Source organism: Nestor notabilis, unplaced genomic scaffold (assembly GCF_000696875.1).
Source record: "Nestor notabilis isolate BGI_N333 unplaced genomic scaffold, ASM69687v1 scaffold16210, whole genome shotgun sequence".
In the NCBI taxonomy this organism is placed as follows: Eukaryota; Metazoa; Chordata; class Aves; order Psittaciformes; family Psittacidae; genus Nestor; species Nestor notabilis.
Window position 1 is genome coordinate 74,964 of NW_009910851.1, and position 18,916 is coordinate 93,879.

The 18,916-nt window shown below is 36.8% G+C and overlaps 1 protein-coding gene across 1 annotated transcript in view; it reads right to left on the minus strand.

Annotated features, from left to right (window-relative positions):
- Window positions 1-18,916, minus strand: part of LOC104403706 (nesprin-1-like) — a gene marked incomplete at its 5' end in the record, with an annotated part of 103,455 nt that overhangs the window by 45,370 nt on the left and 39,169 nt on the right. The window contains 11 exons of the mRNA XM_010011945.1: window positions 933-1,027; window positions 4,607-4,754; window positions 5,056-5,210; window positions 6,264-6,410; window positions 7,422-7,604; window positions 8,818-9,022; window positions 10,399-10,532; window positions 12,039-12,209; window positions 12,774-12,929; window positions 16,063-16,218; window positions 17,799-17,975. Coding sequence (XP_010010247.1) covers window positions 933-1,027; window positions 4,607-4,754; window positions 5,056-5,210; window positions 6,264-6,410; window positions 7,422-7,604; window positions 8,818-9,022; window positions 10,399-10,532; window positions 12,039-12,209; window positions 12,774-12,929; window positions 16,063-16,218; window positions 17,799-17,975 — 1,727 coding nt within the window. The remainder of the gene's footprint in view (window positions 1-932; window positions 1,028-4,606; window positions 4,755-5,055; window positions 5,211-6,263; window positions 6,411-7,421; window positions 7,605-8,817; window positions 9,023-10,398; window positions 10,533-12,038; window positions 12,210-12,773; window positions 12,930-16,062; window positions 16,219-17,798; window positions 17,976-18,916) is intronic.

Genomic DNA, 18,916 nt, shown 5'->3' on the forward strand with positions numbered 1-18,916 from the left:
CTGGCTGTCAGTTATGAAACACTAGGAGAAAAGCACTGAAGAGCCATGAAAGCTGGCTGAGGATGAGAACTTCACACTGCATGTACTGGGAGAGCCAAAGGGCTCCAATTACTGAGACCTTAAAAAAAAAAAATCAAACTTTTAATATCCAAAACTCTTCTACCTTCTCCCCAGAAACATACAAAGAAAACCCACAGGTTTTGCCAGTTTGGATTAGCCAAATTCATAGTAAAAAAAATGGAGATTTCACAATTCATCCCCAGATTTACTACTCAGTTCAAAGCAGGTATAAGATATACACAGCATTAGCAAAATTCTCACATCCCAATAAACAGCTCATCTTGTATTAGGATCATGAAACCCTTAGCAAATTCAATGCATATGCACAAGTGCAAAGCCACCAGTGTTTCATCGATTTTCATCCATTTGATCATAAGTGTTTAAAATAAAATCTCAGGGAGCAATGAATTCCTATTCCATCACATTTAGGCTGCAGGTGTTCCTAAATGGCAGTAGGTAATCCTCTTGGCAGAGGGAAATCCCCAGTTAGCATAAATCATGTGTAATTCACTAAATCTGTCACTGCAGGCTCCTTTGGTGAAAGTAACATTTTGAAAGTGCATCAGAAGAGACATATATGTAACAAGCTTGATAATCCAAGACAAATCTTTGTCAGAGAAGCAGCCTCAAAGCTGTTGTATTCACAAATGCATTCACACATTCACATAACCCAAAGCATCCTACAGAACACTGTCTTATTTAAGAACTCGCTAATTAATAGCTTAACCATAGTGATAGTAACTTGTATTTCAGAAGAGCACGATCTGAACACTGACATCTGCTACCTTCTCTGTTTGGAAGCCTCCCACTAGTCTAAATATTACTTCAGGTAACAGAAGCAACAGCAGAAGCAACAGAACAGGAATGTCTACCTGTCATCCACCTGTCCTTGTTCTAGGAGGTGCTGCCCATCAGAGATAATTGAATGTAAAATCTGCTGGCGGCTGAACATCTCTGCCTGGAATAGCTGTTGTGCAGGAGACAAGGATGTTAAAACAAGATTTTACATTATAATTCTATCTGCATGCAATATTAAGAAGTAATTTCCAGGTATTTACTCTGATTTCAAATTAATTCAATGGGAGTTTTGTCATGAACTTCAATGGAAACACATTTAAAAATATCACTTGCGCAGTTACTTTCCAGTTCTAGCAATTATTATTAGTTCCTTGAGATTTAAATTAGAACTATTAAATAGCTAAATAATATCAATAGAAGTTAGGTTTTATTCTCTGAATAAAATTGTGTGATTTGCACTATAATTTACAACAAAATTCAGATAGGGTATTAATTGCATGGCCAGAAAGGGCACTTTCTATTTTCTAACATGTTTAAGAACATTACAGTCATTTGCCTTAACAAATTGAGTTTATGCTCAGATTTTGCGTGATGGCGTTATACAAACTTTGAATACAATTTTACACTGCCAATAAAACTTGAAATGACATAGAAATGGCAAGTCACGTGTAGGAGCTAGAAATCAATTTTCCACTTCTTCCAATTTTTCCAATTTTCCCCATCAGTCAGAATAATTTTCACAATACTTTTAAAACTCCCTTATTACTTCAATATTACTTAAGACAAAAATTACCTAAGTGCTACTTAAACAAGTATGATTTAAATACTAAAATTTATTTTTAAAAACATCTTTGCTTTTAGTAATGGACCATGTCTCTAGATAACATTGTTCAGAAATATTCTGACGTCAATGAAGGTACAACCAGGCACCATCTCAGTACTAGATCTCCTCCATGTTCAAAAGGTTTTCAGAGATATTAAAAGAGAAAGTATACTGGTATGAAGCTTGAGATAGTTTTTTTTTCTTTTATAAGGGATGGTGTTTGCAGCTGACAGAAGTTCACCCTTGCCTGAACTGAGAGCCACTATTGCCCAAATCGAGATTGCGCTCTTGTTATTTGGCTTTCCACCAGCTCAAATTGTGATGCACCTATCCCTGCATCTGCAATTGCCAGCAAAATACCCATTGGCACCAGCCCAATTAAATCCCTCAAGCACATTGTATGTAGTTAAGGACTTCTAGATGACAGACTAATTTTTCAAATGGGATTTTGCCTCTCTAAATCACTGAGTTAATTTTGAAAATGTTGACCAGGTCATAAATTCTCCACTAGAAAGAAATAATGTTGTCTAATTTCCTTGCAGAAATACTTGATAGTATTCTTTGAATACCTTGACTTTTATGAATGACTGAGCCTGAACCAGAGGGAAACTAATTGCTCTATTATCTCATGAACAAAACCACAACACTGTGGGACTGAGAATTTCAGAAAGCTGAGCAAGAAGGCAGAAATTGTACTTCCTGACACATCTATTTGTGTCAAGTTAGGGAGCATGGATGAAGCACAAGAGACAACAACATCCACCAGCACTGCTGACAGATTGAAACTGAACAGATCATAGCTGGTAAAAAACCCTCAAAACAAAACAAAACCAAACCAAACCAAAAAAAAAAAAGCACCAAAAAAAACAAAACCCAAACCACAAAAACCAAACAAAAAACACCACCAAACCCTCAAAAGTGACAATTTCAGTATTTCTTGAATAGGACAGGTGAAAAAAAAAATTGTCAAGCATAAGGAACTCTGCTTAGAGTGGAGGTATTCAAGCCCTACCCAAAAGCAGAGATATTTCTGTCAACATCCACTTGCTCTCCACATGTACACTGTACATAAGAGGGATAACCGATTATGTGGGACCACTTGCCACCCCAATTTCTTCTCATATGTAAATCAGTATGAATCACAGAAATGGGAATTAAAAGGAGAAGGAAAGCGATGGAACGTACAATGTTGGCTTGCAAAAGTCTGGAGAACTGCACAACAATGACTACGAGATCATCTTGAGAGACTTATCTGATGCAGATGCCAGTGTTTCTGCATGATATTTGAAAAAGGCATCACCTCAATATTGCTGGTTTGTAAATTTCAGTGGCAAGTTATTTCCACATAAGGCCACTGAGGTAGCTGGGTTCCGTTTTGTATAAACATCAGCAAAGTTATGAGTCAGCAGTGGAAAGATGGTAACAGAGCTGGAGGCAATGTCAGTATCCATTCCAGTAGTGCATGTGGAAAAAGACTATTAACTCATTATCTTGAAAAATACAACACAAAAGAACCTGGAAATTCATCTCAAGAATTTCAGATTTGGCCCTTTCAGCTGCAAGGAGTGGGAAGAAAATTCTTCATGAGTATTAGGAGGCACTGCAAAGAACACTGAGTACTGAAGACATTGAGATTATATAAAATGCAAAAAAGCTTTATGTAAAAGAAAGGTGCCTAACACTCATCTGAGCTACAAACTGAGATCAAGCTTTCAAGAGAGAATTAAGCTGAGATCTCAAGACAATTGAATGCAGAAAGATTGCCGTTAACCCCCTTCAAAAATTATGGACATGACTGAACGCAACAATAGTAGGAAATTATCCACTTAGTAATGATTTCTGGACATTCAAATCTCAAAGACCTGGCATGCCTCATCTTGCAAAGACACTGTCCAGTTAATGTTAGCAGCACAGAGAGGAAATGAAATTTACAACAATTGTGAAAGCAAAGACAGTTAAATGCTAAAGTTAATGTATGCTAAAGCAAGCAAAAATGGTTGTGAACTACTTTCTGCATCAGACATCCATTCAAACAGTATGCTGTGAGATGTAAGGCAAAGAGGTGGAAGGATATGGCTCTCCCTATGGCCTGCCTGAGTTTATATGTAGGTCAACTGAAAAAGTTGTGGGAACTGAAACTCCCGTGGCCACATGGGAGCTTTGGTATGAAAATTGACTTCTCTTACTTGATCTTTTCCAGAATTCTTGGCAGCAACAATATGAGTGGAGAAAAAATGTGCATCACTTGACTTCGCAGAAGAATCATAAAGGCATCCTCTAGTAAAAACTCTGAATCAGTTTTTCCCTGCAGCAAAAGCTGAGCTAGTTCATTTGTTACAAAGAAACAAATGACTCCAGCACATAGTGAAGATTGAATCAGTTTGTTCTCCAAGGAAATGTTACCAAATGGAGGCCCCATGATGAGTTAAGTAACAGCATTTCACAGAAAAGTCGTCCTTTAACACGCACTTCAAATGCTGTATATGTTGGCATTTTAATAACAAGTAAACAAAATTAGAATAAACTAAAAGAACAGAGATTTTTATCCAGTTAGGACTGAAGAAAAAGGGCCAAAGTGCATGAGAATAGTTAGGCTTTATGGGAAGACCAATAAAACCTTTGATTTTCTTGGTACAAACCAATGCGAGGCAGGCTAAATGTAAGCGAAAAGCACTCATAGGCACACTTACACACATTTGTGTATATACATTATACACAAATGCAGACAGATACTCAAGTCCTCCCCCAAACGGGATATTATTGACATATTTGCATGCTTCTGTTTTTAAGTTAAGATATCCTCAGATGGTGCAGGCAAATATACTTCAAGACATACTATTATATTACTCCACAAAAGAATGTGCATTCCATTTAGGTATAAATAGTATGTGTTGTAGTTATGTATAAATACACTTCATGACTTGCCTCATGTGCCCTCTGTTGCTCTAAAAGGCTCTGGTAGTTTCCTGAAATCTCTGCTGCCAGCTTTTGCTCAGTCTGAACTAATAAATCCATCCAAGTCTCACATTTCTCCAAGAAGGTCTGCTGCTGCAGCAAGAAAGACTGCAGCTTACTGAAAGAAAGAAAGATAGATTTAGGTAAAGTCTCCTCCTATCACACACCGTGTTGAGTCTCGTAGTAACTTTTCCAGCAGAATTATGAATCAGATGGTAACATTTTTCCCACGCAGCTATCTCATTCAATTTATTTAGTCAAACCTTTGAAAAGTAGCAGTCTGCCTTACTTCAAATTCTGTTAATTTGACTAATGAAATATCTGTAACTTTTTATATATTCTGCAAAAGGTATACTTTCTAGCTGTTGTAATCTATGAAAACTATACAATACTATACAATAACCTTTAACTATTCCCACCTGAATCTCTCCGTAGTCTGCGAGGAGATCTGAGACCAATGTCTGTTCAGATTCTGTATTCTTTTGATTTCTTTATCATTCAGAGGAAGCCTGTAACCCAGCTCATTAAGACGGTCCAAATCTGGGGCCATGCTGCTGAATTTCAACATCTGACTCTGCAACAGACAATAAAAGTAATAACCAGCATGTTCAGTAATTACACTATTACAGGCTGTGAAATTATGAACTAGCACAGTTAAATTTGGAATGGCCTTGGCTGCCACCAAGTGGCAAGCAATCCCTATGCCAGGGAAATGCATTTTCAGTTTTCAGCTTCTGATCCCAAACCAGAAGGCACATGTTGATGTTTAAACGTGCACAGAGAAATAAACTGAAATAGCATAGCAGCGTTTTGCTGAACTGGGGATTTGCTGCTCAGAGCTGTGAAAGTAGGCTAGTTTTGCATAGTTTGAAGCCATATCTTTATGTCAAAAAAGTGAGCCTTTTTCCTTGTTTCTTAGCCTTAATGTTAGGCTGGCAGATTCCCATTGAACTTACTCAGCTCCTTATTTTTAGATTTTTGTTTTGCAGTACAGAAATATACAATCCACCACATTAGAAAAATGACCTAGGTTTTAGCATGCCCAAAGTGAAATTATATGCATACTTAATCCTGATAGAAAAATAATGGAAGATTAAAATGACAAAAACAGCCGAGATGGCAATGTTAATCAACTTCCTGTCAGGGCCTCTGAAAGAAGAAGAGGAGAAAAAGAAGCTCCACAAAAAAAGAAAAGGGGTGAAAGAGTGCAAAGTTTCATACACAGTATGAAAGTTTCTCCAGTTTATCAAGATACCAAAAAATCGATAACTCCATCCCTAAACTACATACCAGTGAGATAGAAATTACATAAATAAAAAAAAAAAAAATTGAGAAAAGCCAAGATGAAGGAAATCTCCAAAAGTTGCTAAAATATCCATTCCCATTTTGATTTTATATTAATTTTATTCTAAACAGTTTTCTTGTCTTCTTTACTCAGAGGTAAAGTAACATTGGCAATCATTCTTTGGTTGCCATCAAACTTCTAAGTTCTCAGTCTTAAACTCTGCATGAGTGACAGTCCTTTAATATACATAGAATGTACGTATATTTGTGCATACCTTGTACTACAATTAGCCAGGCTAACAGGAAAAAAAAATAATATCAATATTCTGCATCTATCAGTCACCTTGAGTTCCTCCATTCTACTCTGTATTGCTGAGAGATCAGATGAGTGACTGGGATCTTGCCCTTTCAATATTTCTTCTGCTTCCATTATCCAGGCCTCAAGGACTTGTAGGTTCTTGGAAAAGGTCTGATAGTCCAGCACTCCAGCCTTGAAAAGAAAAGGACTCACAGTTTAAGAACTTCAGCCACACAGCATCCATATTGACATTACGCTCCGATTATTCTCATTATAAATTTGCAAACAGCTGTACAGGCTAGGAACAATTGTGACTGCTGATTTGCTCACAGACCATGGAATTATTGTTTGTTTTATTTTTAAGTCAGAACAGAGGATTTTTAATCACAGCAAAAAGGTAACACTTCAACAAATTGCATAAATATCTCCTTGACTTAAAATAGATAACCTTTAACTTCCTTTTATGAAACTAACTCCTACTTAATTTATTGCCAGCAGAGAAAACCACTAGTTGCTATTAATGCACTTTGAAATTAAAAACTTCTCTTATGTTTTTTCTCCTCACAATACAAGTGATGTTATAAGCACGTTCTATACAATGCTGAATTCCTTGGGTAAATCCTCTTGTCAGCCAAAGAGAAGCCACTGCCTTTGTTGCCTTCTCACCCATATACTTTCCTACGGAACACATTCTGTCACTTCTTTTTTGCTCCTTAGTCCCTGGTGATACAAGCAATTAGCAACATCTACTGAACAGGCTTTGACACAATTAGTAGATATCAGTTCAGTCACTGACATTAATAGGAACTGCAAAGGTCAGTTCTACACCATTATTCAGAATTTCTCCTTTGTTTTACTGCTAAAGAACTAGCTGGAAAGAGAGCTTATCTTTCCGTGAGTAGTAGCTGTGGATCCAGTTATTAGCACTATTGCTGTCCACTGAAAGCATGGTGCCCTTGGCATTCCAGATAGATGCTTTCCTCCATGAGTGCTATCCTCTTCCCAGAACTTGAACCTTCTTACAAGGTCTCTATGCTGTACTTGAGCATATTTTCTACTCTCAGCTTTGACATCCAAGGAATTCTAGGAAATTCTGATGAACAGGTAACACCACTGTCTTTCCTATCCAGTTTTAGCTAATCTATGTGTTTTCAGGTACCACAGAATGATCAGATTCAAGGACTGAAAACATTTTCTGCATACCTGAAGTACAGCCTGTTGCTTGCGGAGAGCTTGTTCTAGGGTTGACAGATTCTGGTTCAGAGAAAGATGATCAGACTGTATAGCTGCTGCTGCTGAAGCCTCCACCTGGCTTTTTAGCTCCTCTCCCAGCTCTTGAAGAACAACCAGTGACTCCTGTGCTGCCTTCAAATCCGTAAGCACATCCTGAGATTGAATAAAGATATGAATAGTTAACATGACATTCTGCTAATGTCATCCTCCCCCCAATTTAATGGAGGAATTAAATGTCCAAACTCCACCACTATACAAAAAACTAGGATTTACTACTGTATTTCAATGCCAAAGTGTCCACTCACACCCTGTATGAAAAGGAAGTATTATACAGAATAAAAAAATATGTAAAAGTACCTGTATACAGAGGAATAGAAAGAAGTGACTGCTCAGTTACCTTTGAGGAAGCCTGAGTTACTGATGAGGCAATACTTGTTTAAACAAACCTTTTGAATCTACTGACATACTGGTCCTTAGTAGTGGCAGCCCTCCCTGTGGGCTGATTCCTGTCCTAGTAGACTTCCTGGTTTTTTCTGCTATGAATTACCAAGAGGAATGAAAAAATAACTTCTGTAAATGGCCTAACATAATGGCTAAAGAATGGCACATCAGGAAATTGAGAAGTTATTCAATTAAAACTGAATACTTTGAATAGCCAGTCCAGATGACTATGGCAGCAAATGCTCAAAAAGCTTATTAATGTGTTCATTTTTCTCCTTGCAATTGTTTTGCTTACGCTGGGACAATTAACATTTTAATTTTTTTGTTGCTGATGCTGAACAGTAACTTAAACTCAAAAGAACCAAAATGAAATCACAGGTAGGAGATAAACTATCCTGCTGCCTTGAGATACAGTCTTGAAAAAGAAAGAATCTCAAGGTTTTAGAGTGAATAGTGTCTTTCCACAAGGAAGGATAAAGACATCGCTGAACATACAGCCTGTTTTCATTCAGAAAGAGCCTTGACTGGTGGGAATACAGTCAAAGGATCTTGTGTTTCTGCTATAAGGAACTCAATAGGTTTGGTAGAGGTATTTTCCCAAGCAAGAATCGCTTTGATAAGCAGAGACTTAAGACTGAATCAAATGATACAATTTGAATTAACCTTCTCCAGAGATATGACTTCAGATACAAGCTTCTGAAACAACACTGCAACAAGTAATGGAGGGATCACATGAAAAGTATGAGAAACTCATGAGATTTGGGTAACAGATGTAAAATTGTCTCTCCTGTGCCTGAGATGCATCAGTGAAAAGAAACGTGTTTATATGCAAGTTTCCAATACACCAAGAGTTTAGTAATGGAGAGCCTCTTGTGATTTTTAGCCCACAGAGCTTTTAAAAACTGCGAAGCTCAACTGAACATACATTGCAGTCCTGAATCCAGGCAGTAACCTCATCATCAGCAATGTCTTTGCTGTTTGCAGTCTTCAGGAGTTCATTGGTCTGGTCTTCCCGCTGATGGACTATGGAGGAGCACTGCTGGTAACAGTCCTTGTACCTCTGCCATAGCTGAAGGAGGCCCTTACTGGCACACAGCCGCTCTGCAATCTCCTGCAGAAGGTTGTTCCACCTGGTGAAGAGATTGAATGAATGACTGAACCTGAAGAGTCCACAAGAACTATCGCAGTCCCTCTTCCTCTCTACTGTTCACCATGATCTTTTGGCTTTTAAGAAATTTAGTAATAATCAAGATCCAGACATTTGGGGAAGAGGGAGGGGAGGAGGGGAAAGGAATCTAAGAAATATGTTGACAGGCTGTTCTGACCTGCCAGAGCAGGTCTGATCTGTGCAACATCTTGGATGCCGTATATCAATGCTTGAGGTCAGATGGAGCTGAAGTGCACTTTTCGAAGTGAACATCCAGTTATTTCCACTTAGCACACTTTGGTTCACCACACAGAGCATCCATGGCTGACCATGAATGGCCAGCACCAGATTCCTGCATGTGCCCAACAGGCCCAGAACAGGTATAAAGAAGAAACCATTTCTTCTGCTACGATATCCTCCCAAACCCTGACAGAGTATTTAAAGTCATAAAGCTCTGTGTAACTCTCTTTTGAAATACTCCCAGACTTACTAAAACTCTTTATATTTTTTTATGCAATTAAATAACTAAACCCCTCCTGAATTCTTGGCTCTAATGGCAACCAGAAACATGTGCTTTCTCAAATACACTGTGCAATTTCCTTTCTAAATGAAATCACATTATTTTTCAATTATTATTATATGATAAAAACGATGAAGTGAAAATTCTGTCAGTCATCTTTGAAACTCTTAAATCCTACAGTATCCTTTTTGAAATGAGGCAAATATTCCCCCCTTCCAGTTCCAGATTCTAGTGCAGGCAGAACTACAAATTAAAAAAATTTGTCATGATTGTGTTTTCCAAAAAAAAATAATCACTTTCCACCAAAGTAATTTTTGCTTTTGGATTCTGTCTTTCCATAGATTCTCTGAGTAAACCCTTACAGTGGTTCTGCCCTGGATTCCAAGTTGAGGAAGCTGTTTGCCAAGCTACTGATGAAGGCTTAGATCTTCTTGACTATAAGGCCCTTGCTACAACTTGAAATAGCAACCCAAAAACTGGGGAACCTGGTACACACATAGCAAATGAAATTTTCAGACAGGATTCTTGAATTTTAAGTGCAGTATTATTTTCCAGCATGGTATTTATGAATCTCAGTTGGCAGCCATTCACGGAGCAAAACTACTGACAGTACTATCCAAATGCTTTGCTGGAGAAAAAAAAGTTAATTTATTATTTGAAGTAAATGAGGTGGTTCTTGGCAAAAGGAATAACCCCACAAGCCTTGTCCTCACAAGCTCCCAAACCAGAAAACAAAACAAAACAACAAAACCCCCCAAAGTAGAAATTATACAAAAATGGGTCAATGGATAAATGCAAATTTACCATGGAAAGTAAAATTCAACACAGACATTTTCTACCTCATATTCACTTCTTTCAAAGTGTTGGTAAGTGTTTCAGTCACTGGTGGTTGACATTCTTTCAACAATTGGTTGGTCACAGAACCAAATTTCTGTAAGCTACTTTCTTGCTTTTCCAATTCATCTTGTAGGCTCTAAAACAGATAGAACAGTAAAAAAAAAATAATAAAAAATATGTATGAGGTATTATAATTGCACAATGTAGAAATATTTCAAGATATTATGTATCAATTATATCCTATAGATTACGAATGAAAAACTTCATTTTATGATTGCTTCATCTAAATAGAGGGTTGTTCAATATAAATACTATTGTTAGATTCATTTGATTCAATATCAAGATATAGTAGCAAAGAGTAAATTTCAACCTAATATTTTCACAAAATAATAAGATAGTAAAAGAAATTATTCTAAACTCTTCTTGGGTTGGAAGGGACCGTAAAGATAATCTAGTTCCAACCCCCTGCCACAGGCAGGGACACCTCCTACTAGGACCAGGTTGCTCAAAGCTCCATCCACCCTGTCCTTGAACACTTCCAGGGATGGGGCATCTTGCACAGGAGTAAGTGTATGGAACTGACTCAGAAATAAAAATGTCACTGATGTAAGAAAATAAATAAAATTTTCCTGGTTAGAATAAGATGAAAAAAGTAGCAGCATAAAAAAGCTTTATTCTTAAAATAAGGTTTTTTAATCTCACGTATTTTTATGCGTATTAGTACAGTTAGAACAGCCTAGCAAATCTCAACCCGACTAAGCAGTATAGTCAAAATCTTAATAAGCAAAACAAAAATAAATTTTCTCTACCTATTGTTTTACTGACTTCTCCTCTGATGCATAAGAAGTGACAACCTAGAAGAGTGGCTGTAAAGGGCATTAATGGATGTTCTTTAAACCTTGGTTTGAAAAGTGTCACTCGTACTTAGGGAATTTGGCTTTATATATGTCTGTATTTTAAGTCACACAAAATATGTGAATGATGATGTAAACTTAAATTTGCCAGCAAACACTAACAACACAACTTGCAGTTACTTTCAGCATCTGGAAATGTTTGAATAATTATTTTTGATTCCAAAGACAAAAACTTTCTTTGAAATAAAAAGCTATTATATCTAATAGAACAATGCTTTTAATATTTTTAATTATTTATTTTTCTTACAGCGGAAAATCACTTGAACATATGAATAGCTCAGCTTTTAGAACATTATTTTCTCTGATCTTCAATCTACTGCTACGACATGGGTGCAGGGTGTTAAAATGTGATCTCAACATGCACCCATAGCTCAGAAGCCTGATGAAGCAAAGTGAAAAACTTTTAATGGTGCTTAGCATGATTTAAAAACTTTTAATGATTTGACAGTATGGCTCAAAATATAAAGAACAGCATCAAAAATCTAAAAAGAAAACAACCATCACCATTTCATTTTTCTGCAAAATGAAAAATGCAATGGCTATTTGATAATGCGTTTTCTTAATGTCATGTGATTTTAAGGTGCCAGTATGTCTGTAAATAGTGGTACATTTCATTTGGTTAATTTCTTATGAACCAAGATGTACAGTTATCTGCAACCATGCAATAAAGACAAAATTAATCCTTGAATCCATCCTTAGTATGTTGAGAGCCATGGTATTCTTCTTACCTGAAGGTTATCGACTTGGACTTTCACAGCTTCCAAAGAACCGGTAAGAAGATAAAAACGGGACAAAGAATATCTAGCTTCTGTCAAGTAACTATTTAGTTCTTCATAAACCACTTTGTAAATGCTCCACTGATCAAGAACAGATTGCAACAATATCTTCATTTGGCTAACCTAGGAGGAGGCAGGAAGGGAAAAAAAAGTAAATTAAAAGCACTCAAGATATTTGGGGGTTGTTTGAATTATTTCCTTCCTTTTGATCTTGGGTACTACTTGGGATCTACATGCCCAATCTTAGATCTGTTGGAGAATGAAGATTTTGCATAACCATCAGCTGGTTAGGTACAGCATAAAGCTCTGCTTGATTTTATAAAGTTAGGATGGCAGGGACTGAGAATATATAAAGTTCATTCTACTTCAGTCCAAACCAGGATCAAGAAAGCATCTGTGCCCTGGAAAGGGTAGGTCTTTACAGATTATTTGATACCTTTCCACTAAATATCAGGAATCATCTAAAAAGCTTTAATTACTAGAATTAAAAGCTTCCTTGGAATAGGAAATATTATACCATCGTATGTAAAGTGCACACAATCTTGGGGATGGATGGAAACAGGAACACAATTCAGAATCTCTCCCCCTATAATACAGAAGCAGTCTACTATCTGCAAACTGCTATTTCTCCCTCTCCTTCATTCCCTGTTCCTGGTACTGTAATTTGGCCCTTAATGATTCTTTTACCATGTGTTCCAAACTGGCCCAGGAACGGTTAATTTCTTGCAGTGTTTTCATAACAGCAGAAGAGACTTCTTTGTTCTTGTTCTGTATCAAAGAAAGACCACTCTGTTCTACATTTTCAACTTCTTTTTCCTTTGTTCTTATTAATTCTTCTAATTCCTGAAAAGAAAAAGAAGATACCTGAATATTTTGGTTTGTTTAGTTGACTAGATAATGCCTTGAGTAGAACAGATGCTTATAAGCTTCTTATCTTTAAAAAATAGAAAAGTCATGCTTGCATACTTTGGCTTTTTATTCTCAAGAGTAACTCATCAGCAATTTAATATTTTATGTTCTCTTTAAAGCATAGTTGTTTGCCTTTAATTTAAATAGAAGGATGTCCTCTACGTTAAACTTTTGTGTAATTGTCTGCTCTCATGTAGGAGTCCAAAACTCATTAAAAATAGGACAGAGTTTGAATACATGGGAAAATTGTTGTGTGTCTTAGTTTGTACTAGGACAATGAGAGAGCTTTTCAATTAGTCCAAAGCTGGCTCAAGCTGTGGAAAAAAAATTAATTTTGCCACCCAAGGAAAAGGACAAAATGACTTCCTAGAGAAAGATGTCAATTTGCCATGCCTCCCCACAAGAAGTGGAGTGTTTATTCCTTTGCCAGGTCCCAGCAAAGCCCCTTGCCTGAGGGCAGCAAGTCTTCCCCTTTTCTAAATGACAAGTTCATTGGAGTCCAGCCAATGACAACAAACAATAGACTGCCAGAATTTTTCTTATTGCCTCCTCAAGTTTGCATGCTTTTGGGAAGCATTAACGAGCTCGATAGCATTTTGCTCCAGTCAGTGGTCCCACACACTAACTGAAGAAAATGGGAAGAAAATGAACGGTTGGTGCAAAAACAAGTGAAGAAAACAGAGCTGAGTAGCTAAGCACTGAGGCTATGACAACTTGTTAGTGGCTCGTTTTGTTGCTTCAGGCAAGTGGTGACAGTGTTGTTGACTTAAGATGACCCTAGATTGGTCATGGAAAGGCTGATTAAAAGTTTGCCAATTTTATCACATTTTATCAACAAGTGCAGAAGCTCTGCATAGCTTCAAATAACTTACTTCAAATGTTACATTTGCTAATCACAAAGCCTGTGATCTTCCTCATGCCTCAACAGTATGAGAATGAAATTATAAAATGAAGGAGAGAGGACAAGATGACTCAGTGAACAACTGAGTTATATAGCCCATATCATGATCCCATAAGCTTATTGCTGCCTATATAAATTCACAGCACGGTGCAGGGAGATCTAAGAAAGTCCTGCTATGCCCTGACTCATGTCGAAGCTGTGTAGTGTCAGGTAGTGCAAACCCTGAGTCTGAGCAGTGGTGGGGGAAGTATTGCCTTTACATTAATTAGGTTACCCTGTAATCTCAGTTATATTTTAATTTCCTGTGAGCCTCTCCTTACTGTTAGAGATGGATCATTATGGAAAGAAAACATCACAACAAAACTGGGCAAACTGAAAACCCATGCCTTTCCTTAAATTACTCTCCCTACGAATCCAAAAAACTACAACAACAAGTTGTTGCCATAACAGACTTTACATTTTAGATAGTGGTGGGAGTATTTGGAGCAAAATTCTGTCCTGTCTCACACACACTTGCTACTGATAGAAGTTATCCCTGCACACATACAACACACCTTTTTCTATATACATATAAGCCACAGAATTTTTGTTGTACTGTTTATTATTAGCACTTTTTTCTGTATTATTTCACATTTCTTCAAACTTCCAGCCGTGGCCTTGTTCCAGACTACAGTCTTGGAGTAACACACCTTTTGTTTACCAGCTGACAAAAAACCAAACACTTTTAAGTTGTGCACAGTAAATTTGCTTTCCAAAAAGGCATTTGAGTTCGTACAAGGTTGCTCCAAAATTAAGAATGTAAACTACGCAAAAGTTTTAAAAATTCAGAATGTAAACCAGGCAAAAGTTTCAAGCACCAAGAATAGCAAGTATTTCTGGTTCTCTGTGAAAAGTGGTTTCTTATTCATCATTTGAATTAAAGACACACTGCTGTTTCTGATCTGTGGAGGGAAAAAATGGTTGCTTTCACTTATTAATAAGACACTAGACAGCAACTAACATTGGTTAATAAATAAACTGCAGCTTTTGTACCAGCTGAACCAGATACTGGGAGTGTCTGATACAGTTATTTCTTAGACAATTTGTTTCTCTGCTGATCAAAGTCTTGCCATTTATAACTGGCTCCCCAAGTGTATTTGCTCACTTCCCTGACCAAAAGGACTGTAAAGGTGATAAATCAGATTCAGCTTTGAACTCCAGCCAAGCTCAGCCTGCCCATTATGTCAAGCTATGCTAAATTACCCTTGCTGCAGTTGTATGGGTTTATTATGCTGAAACCCTAAGGACACCTTTTTTGAAACTAAGCACTGAAACCAGTTTGAGAAGTTAGGACAAGAATTTCAGAAAAAAAAATTTACTTGTAACATCTCTGGCCTAACCAAGTGTTTGCCCTTCTAGAAACAAAGATGGGTTTAATACACGGGTGAGTACAGATGAAATTCTCTTATGCATTTCGTTTGAATAGATTTCCAGCTGTTCTGTTTGTGAAGACTTAAAAGCTAGACCATATTTGTCCCATTCATCAAATGATGCAGGAAAGACAGTCATACCAAGATAAACGCAATTCCTTACTCCCTTTTAAGGGTATAAGAACACCAAGATTTTGTGCATACAGTTGTCCTCACAGCACTATTTCCTTCTCTGGATAGTTGAATATTAAGAAAAAATAAAAAATAAAAAAAAATCCTAACACATGTTAATAAAAGCATAAAACCTCCTTGTATTCTAGTATTTGTCTTTTAATAGTCAAGATGGAATATATCAGGTGGAAAAAGAATAGGTAAAAAGGCAGGGCAGAATAATAAGGCAGAAAAACAAACTTTCTGAATAGTCAAGCATGTTCATGACATCAAATTCCTAAACTGGATAAAAAGGAATGGGAACAATTCCTCTGATGGTCTTCTAGTTCAGTACATCTGGCATGCTTGGAAATGCCCATGCTTCAGTACATAATACAAAAAGAATAACTTTGGTTGCTTTTAAAAAGCTTTGGGGCATTATTCTTCCTCCTTTCTTATTGTTTGTACTGTAGGAATGAAATCTCTCCCTCACAGAAGTAAAGAGGAATTTTGTCACTGAATTCACTAATATGAAGATTTCACACGGCTTTAACAAGTGTTACTAACTGCTGGAAAGAAAATAGTGTTATTTATAAGGGGACGTTACCTGACAGTCTTTCAAAGCATTCTGTACTGAAGCCTGGTCTCCAATTTTCTGTTGCTGTTTCAGCTTCTGCTCTTGGGTTTCAAACCAAGTTTTTAGGCACTGCACATTATTTTCATATCCTGTCCAGGACTCCTGCAGACTTTCCAACAGCTGGATCTGCAAAGAAATATGAGTACATACTTTGTCATACAATTACCTTTATTTTTGGGTCCATTAAATAAATTGGTGAAGAGCAATGCTAACCACTGCCTCCTTGAATTCAATGCTTTCAGAATTTAACAGTATATGTTTCAAATTCAAATATATCTCTATTTGTAAAAGAGTTCATAATAATAAAATAATAAACCCCCTACTTTATCCAAAAATAATTATGTAGAGATAACATACTAAAATATTATGATACACTGAAAGAAGCTAACAACTTAACAGAACATTTTTATGAAGTAGAATTCTTTTCAGAGATCAAGGATGTCAGAATTTCCCAAATAAAACTAAGCATGCAAACTACAGTTTATATTCCTTGCTTATAACTATTGTGAAGCAGATGAGGATTTGTATTACTTCCTTTGTCAACTGACTGATTTAAATTTATTAAGCTTCTTGTGACTATCCTAGGTGTTATTCAGTGGCAAATGAAAAACACTTCAGTTCTCAAAAAAAACCCCCCAAACAAACTAAATAAAACACAAAACAAAAAGAAAAAAAAAGGGGGGGGGGGGAGGAGAATCCCCCAAAAACCCACAAAACAAAGAAATAACAAAGCAGAATTTGAAAGTGGCAGCATTGCCATAAAAGCATTCACATCACTCTATATAATGAACCATCTTAATTAGCCGTAATCTGAATTAGAACTGGCTGAGGATGTAATGGTTCAACTGCCTTGGCTACACTGATGATGAGATAGCTGGGAGTCAAGTAAGGAAAGCAAGTAGCACACTAAAGATCCTCAGAATAACAGACTTTGGTTTTTTTCAGGTAAGAATGATCCCATGGAAAGCTGTACTGAAGGATAAGAGTCCAGAAAGCTGGTTAATCTTCAAGGACAACTTCCTCAAGTCACAAAAATGAGAAATCCACAGAAAGTAGATTATGAAGAACTGGCCTGAAAGCATGTCCTGGCCATGCAGGACTGATGGTACGAAAGTAGTCTTGGCTGGAACTAACTAGTCAGTGACAGAAGCTCTTCTTGTTACTCTTCACAAGTACATCAACAACTAATGGGAAACGACAGAACAGTCAGAGGTACACACAGTGCCTTCACTGCTCTGATCCTACTGACCTACGATTCCCATGTCTTCATACCAATTAACAAATTTTGGCATACAGAGGTACTAGTCATGATAGAAGAGGAAAGAATTAGGAGCTGCTTAACTAAACTGGTCCACAGAACCAGACAGGATGTATCTGAGGGTGTCAATATCATTTCAAGGCTGCTGTCTACCATGTTTAAAAGGTCGTGATGGTTGGAAAAAGTTGCTGGTGACTGGAAAAAGGCTATACCCCAAATCCTCCCAGAATCTATTTCCACATGTATAAAGAACAAGGATGAGGAAAAAGCATGGTCCTACCAGGGGCAAATTGTGCCTGACCTAACTGATTGCGTCTGCTGTGATGTTATGACTGACCCTGTGGACAAGTGAATAGTAGATGCTGTTTACCTTGGCGTTTGCAAGATTTCTTACATGGTATCCCACAGAGCAGGTAGTTTGTTTGGGTTTGGGGTTTTTTTTCTTTACCTTTTCTGTTATCAGGCCTTGCAGGATCTGCCAACGTCTGTTCATTGCTCCAAGCTGTTCTGCAAAATCAGTTTTGTCACTCCGTTTACTTTCAACATCCTGGCTGCTAATCTGTAGCACTGATTGGTTCACAAAGTCTACCGTCAATTGTTTGCAATTTAAATCTATCTTGAAACCCTAGCAGGAAAGAAGAGAATAAAAAACCCAAAACATAAGTACTGTAATTTCTCACCTTCCTGCAAAACAGAGGAAAAATGTTCACAAATTAAAACTTTACCATAATTAACCAGCAATTAAAAACATTGTCACTTTCCTCTAAATATTGAGAAATAAAGAAGCAACACCCTGCCTTTGGAATAATGAATCTGCCCCACCCAAATAATTAAAAAAAATAATCTGCAAACATGTTGACATTGGTCTCAAGGATCAGATTTAAAAAAAAAAAAAACCAGCAAAACCAACTTGTTTTTGTTTTGGTTTGTTGTTTTTTTTTACTTTGTTTAGTCTCAAAAATTTTAATACAAAACCAGCTAAGATGGAAAATATTCTTACAAACAAAGAAGAATAATAGCCAAGAAGTAATTTTTCAGAAGACTCATGAAACAAAGCTGATATTGAAAAGAAAGTCACAGTTACGCACATCTATTACAAGAGTACTACTGATCTGGTTAAAGAAGTGAAATTCTGTTATAAATTTACTCTTCAATAGTTAAGTCAAAATATAGCATCATTCATTTTTGCTTCAGATACTGATCAAAATTATCTTGATGTGTAAACTACTGGACACATTCCATTTAAGAATAGGATACACTTTGAGGAGAAGGTGGTATTATGCAGAGAATTCATAAAACAATTTGCAAAGTGCTTTGTGGGCTTGGGTGAAAGACACATCTAATAAGGTTAAATCATGTGCATATTGCCTTGGATTTACCTGGAAATTTAGGTAAGCATGTTAAAATTATATTCCTGTCATAACAATTCCTGCCTGGCTTCTTTTCCACAGTATCAAATATTAACCAATTCTACCTTCTATACACTTCTAGTGACTCCAATGTAACAGTTTGTTTTTTTCTTTTTTTTCCTTAAATCACACTTTAAATATATATATATATATATTT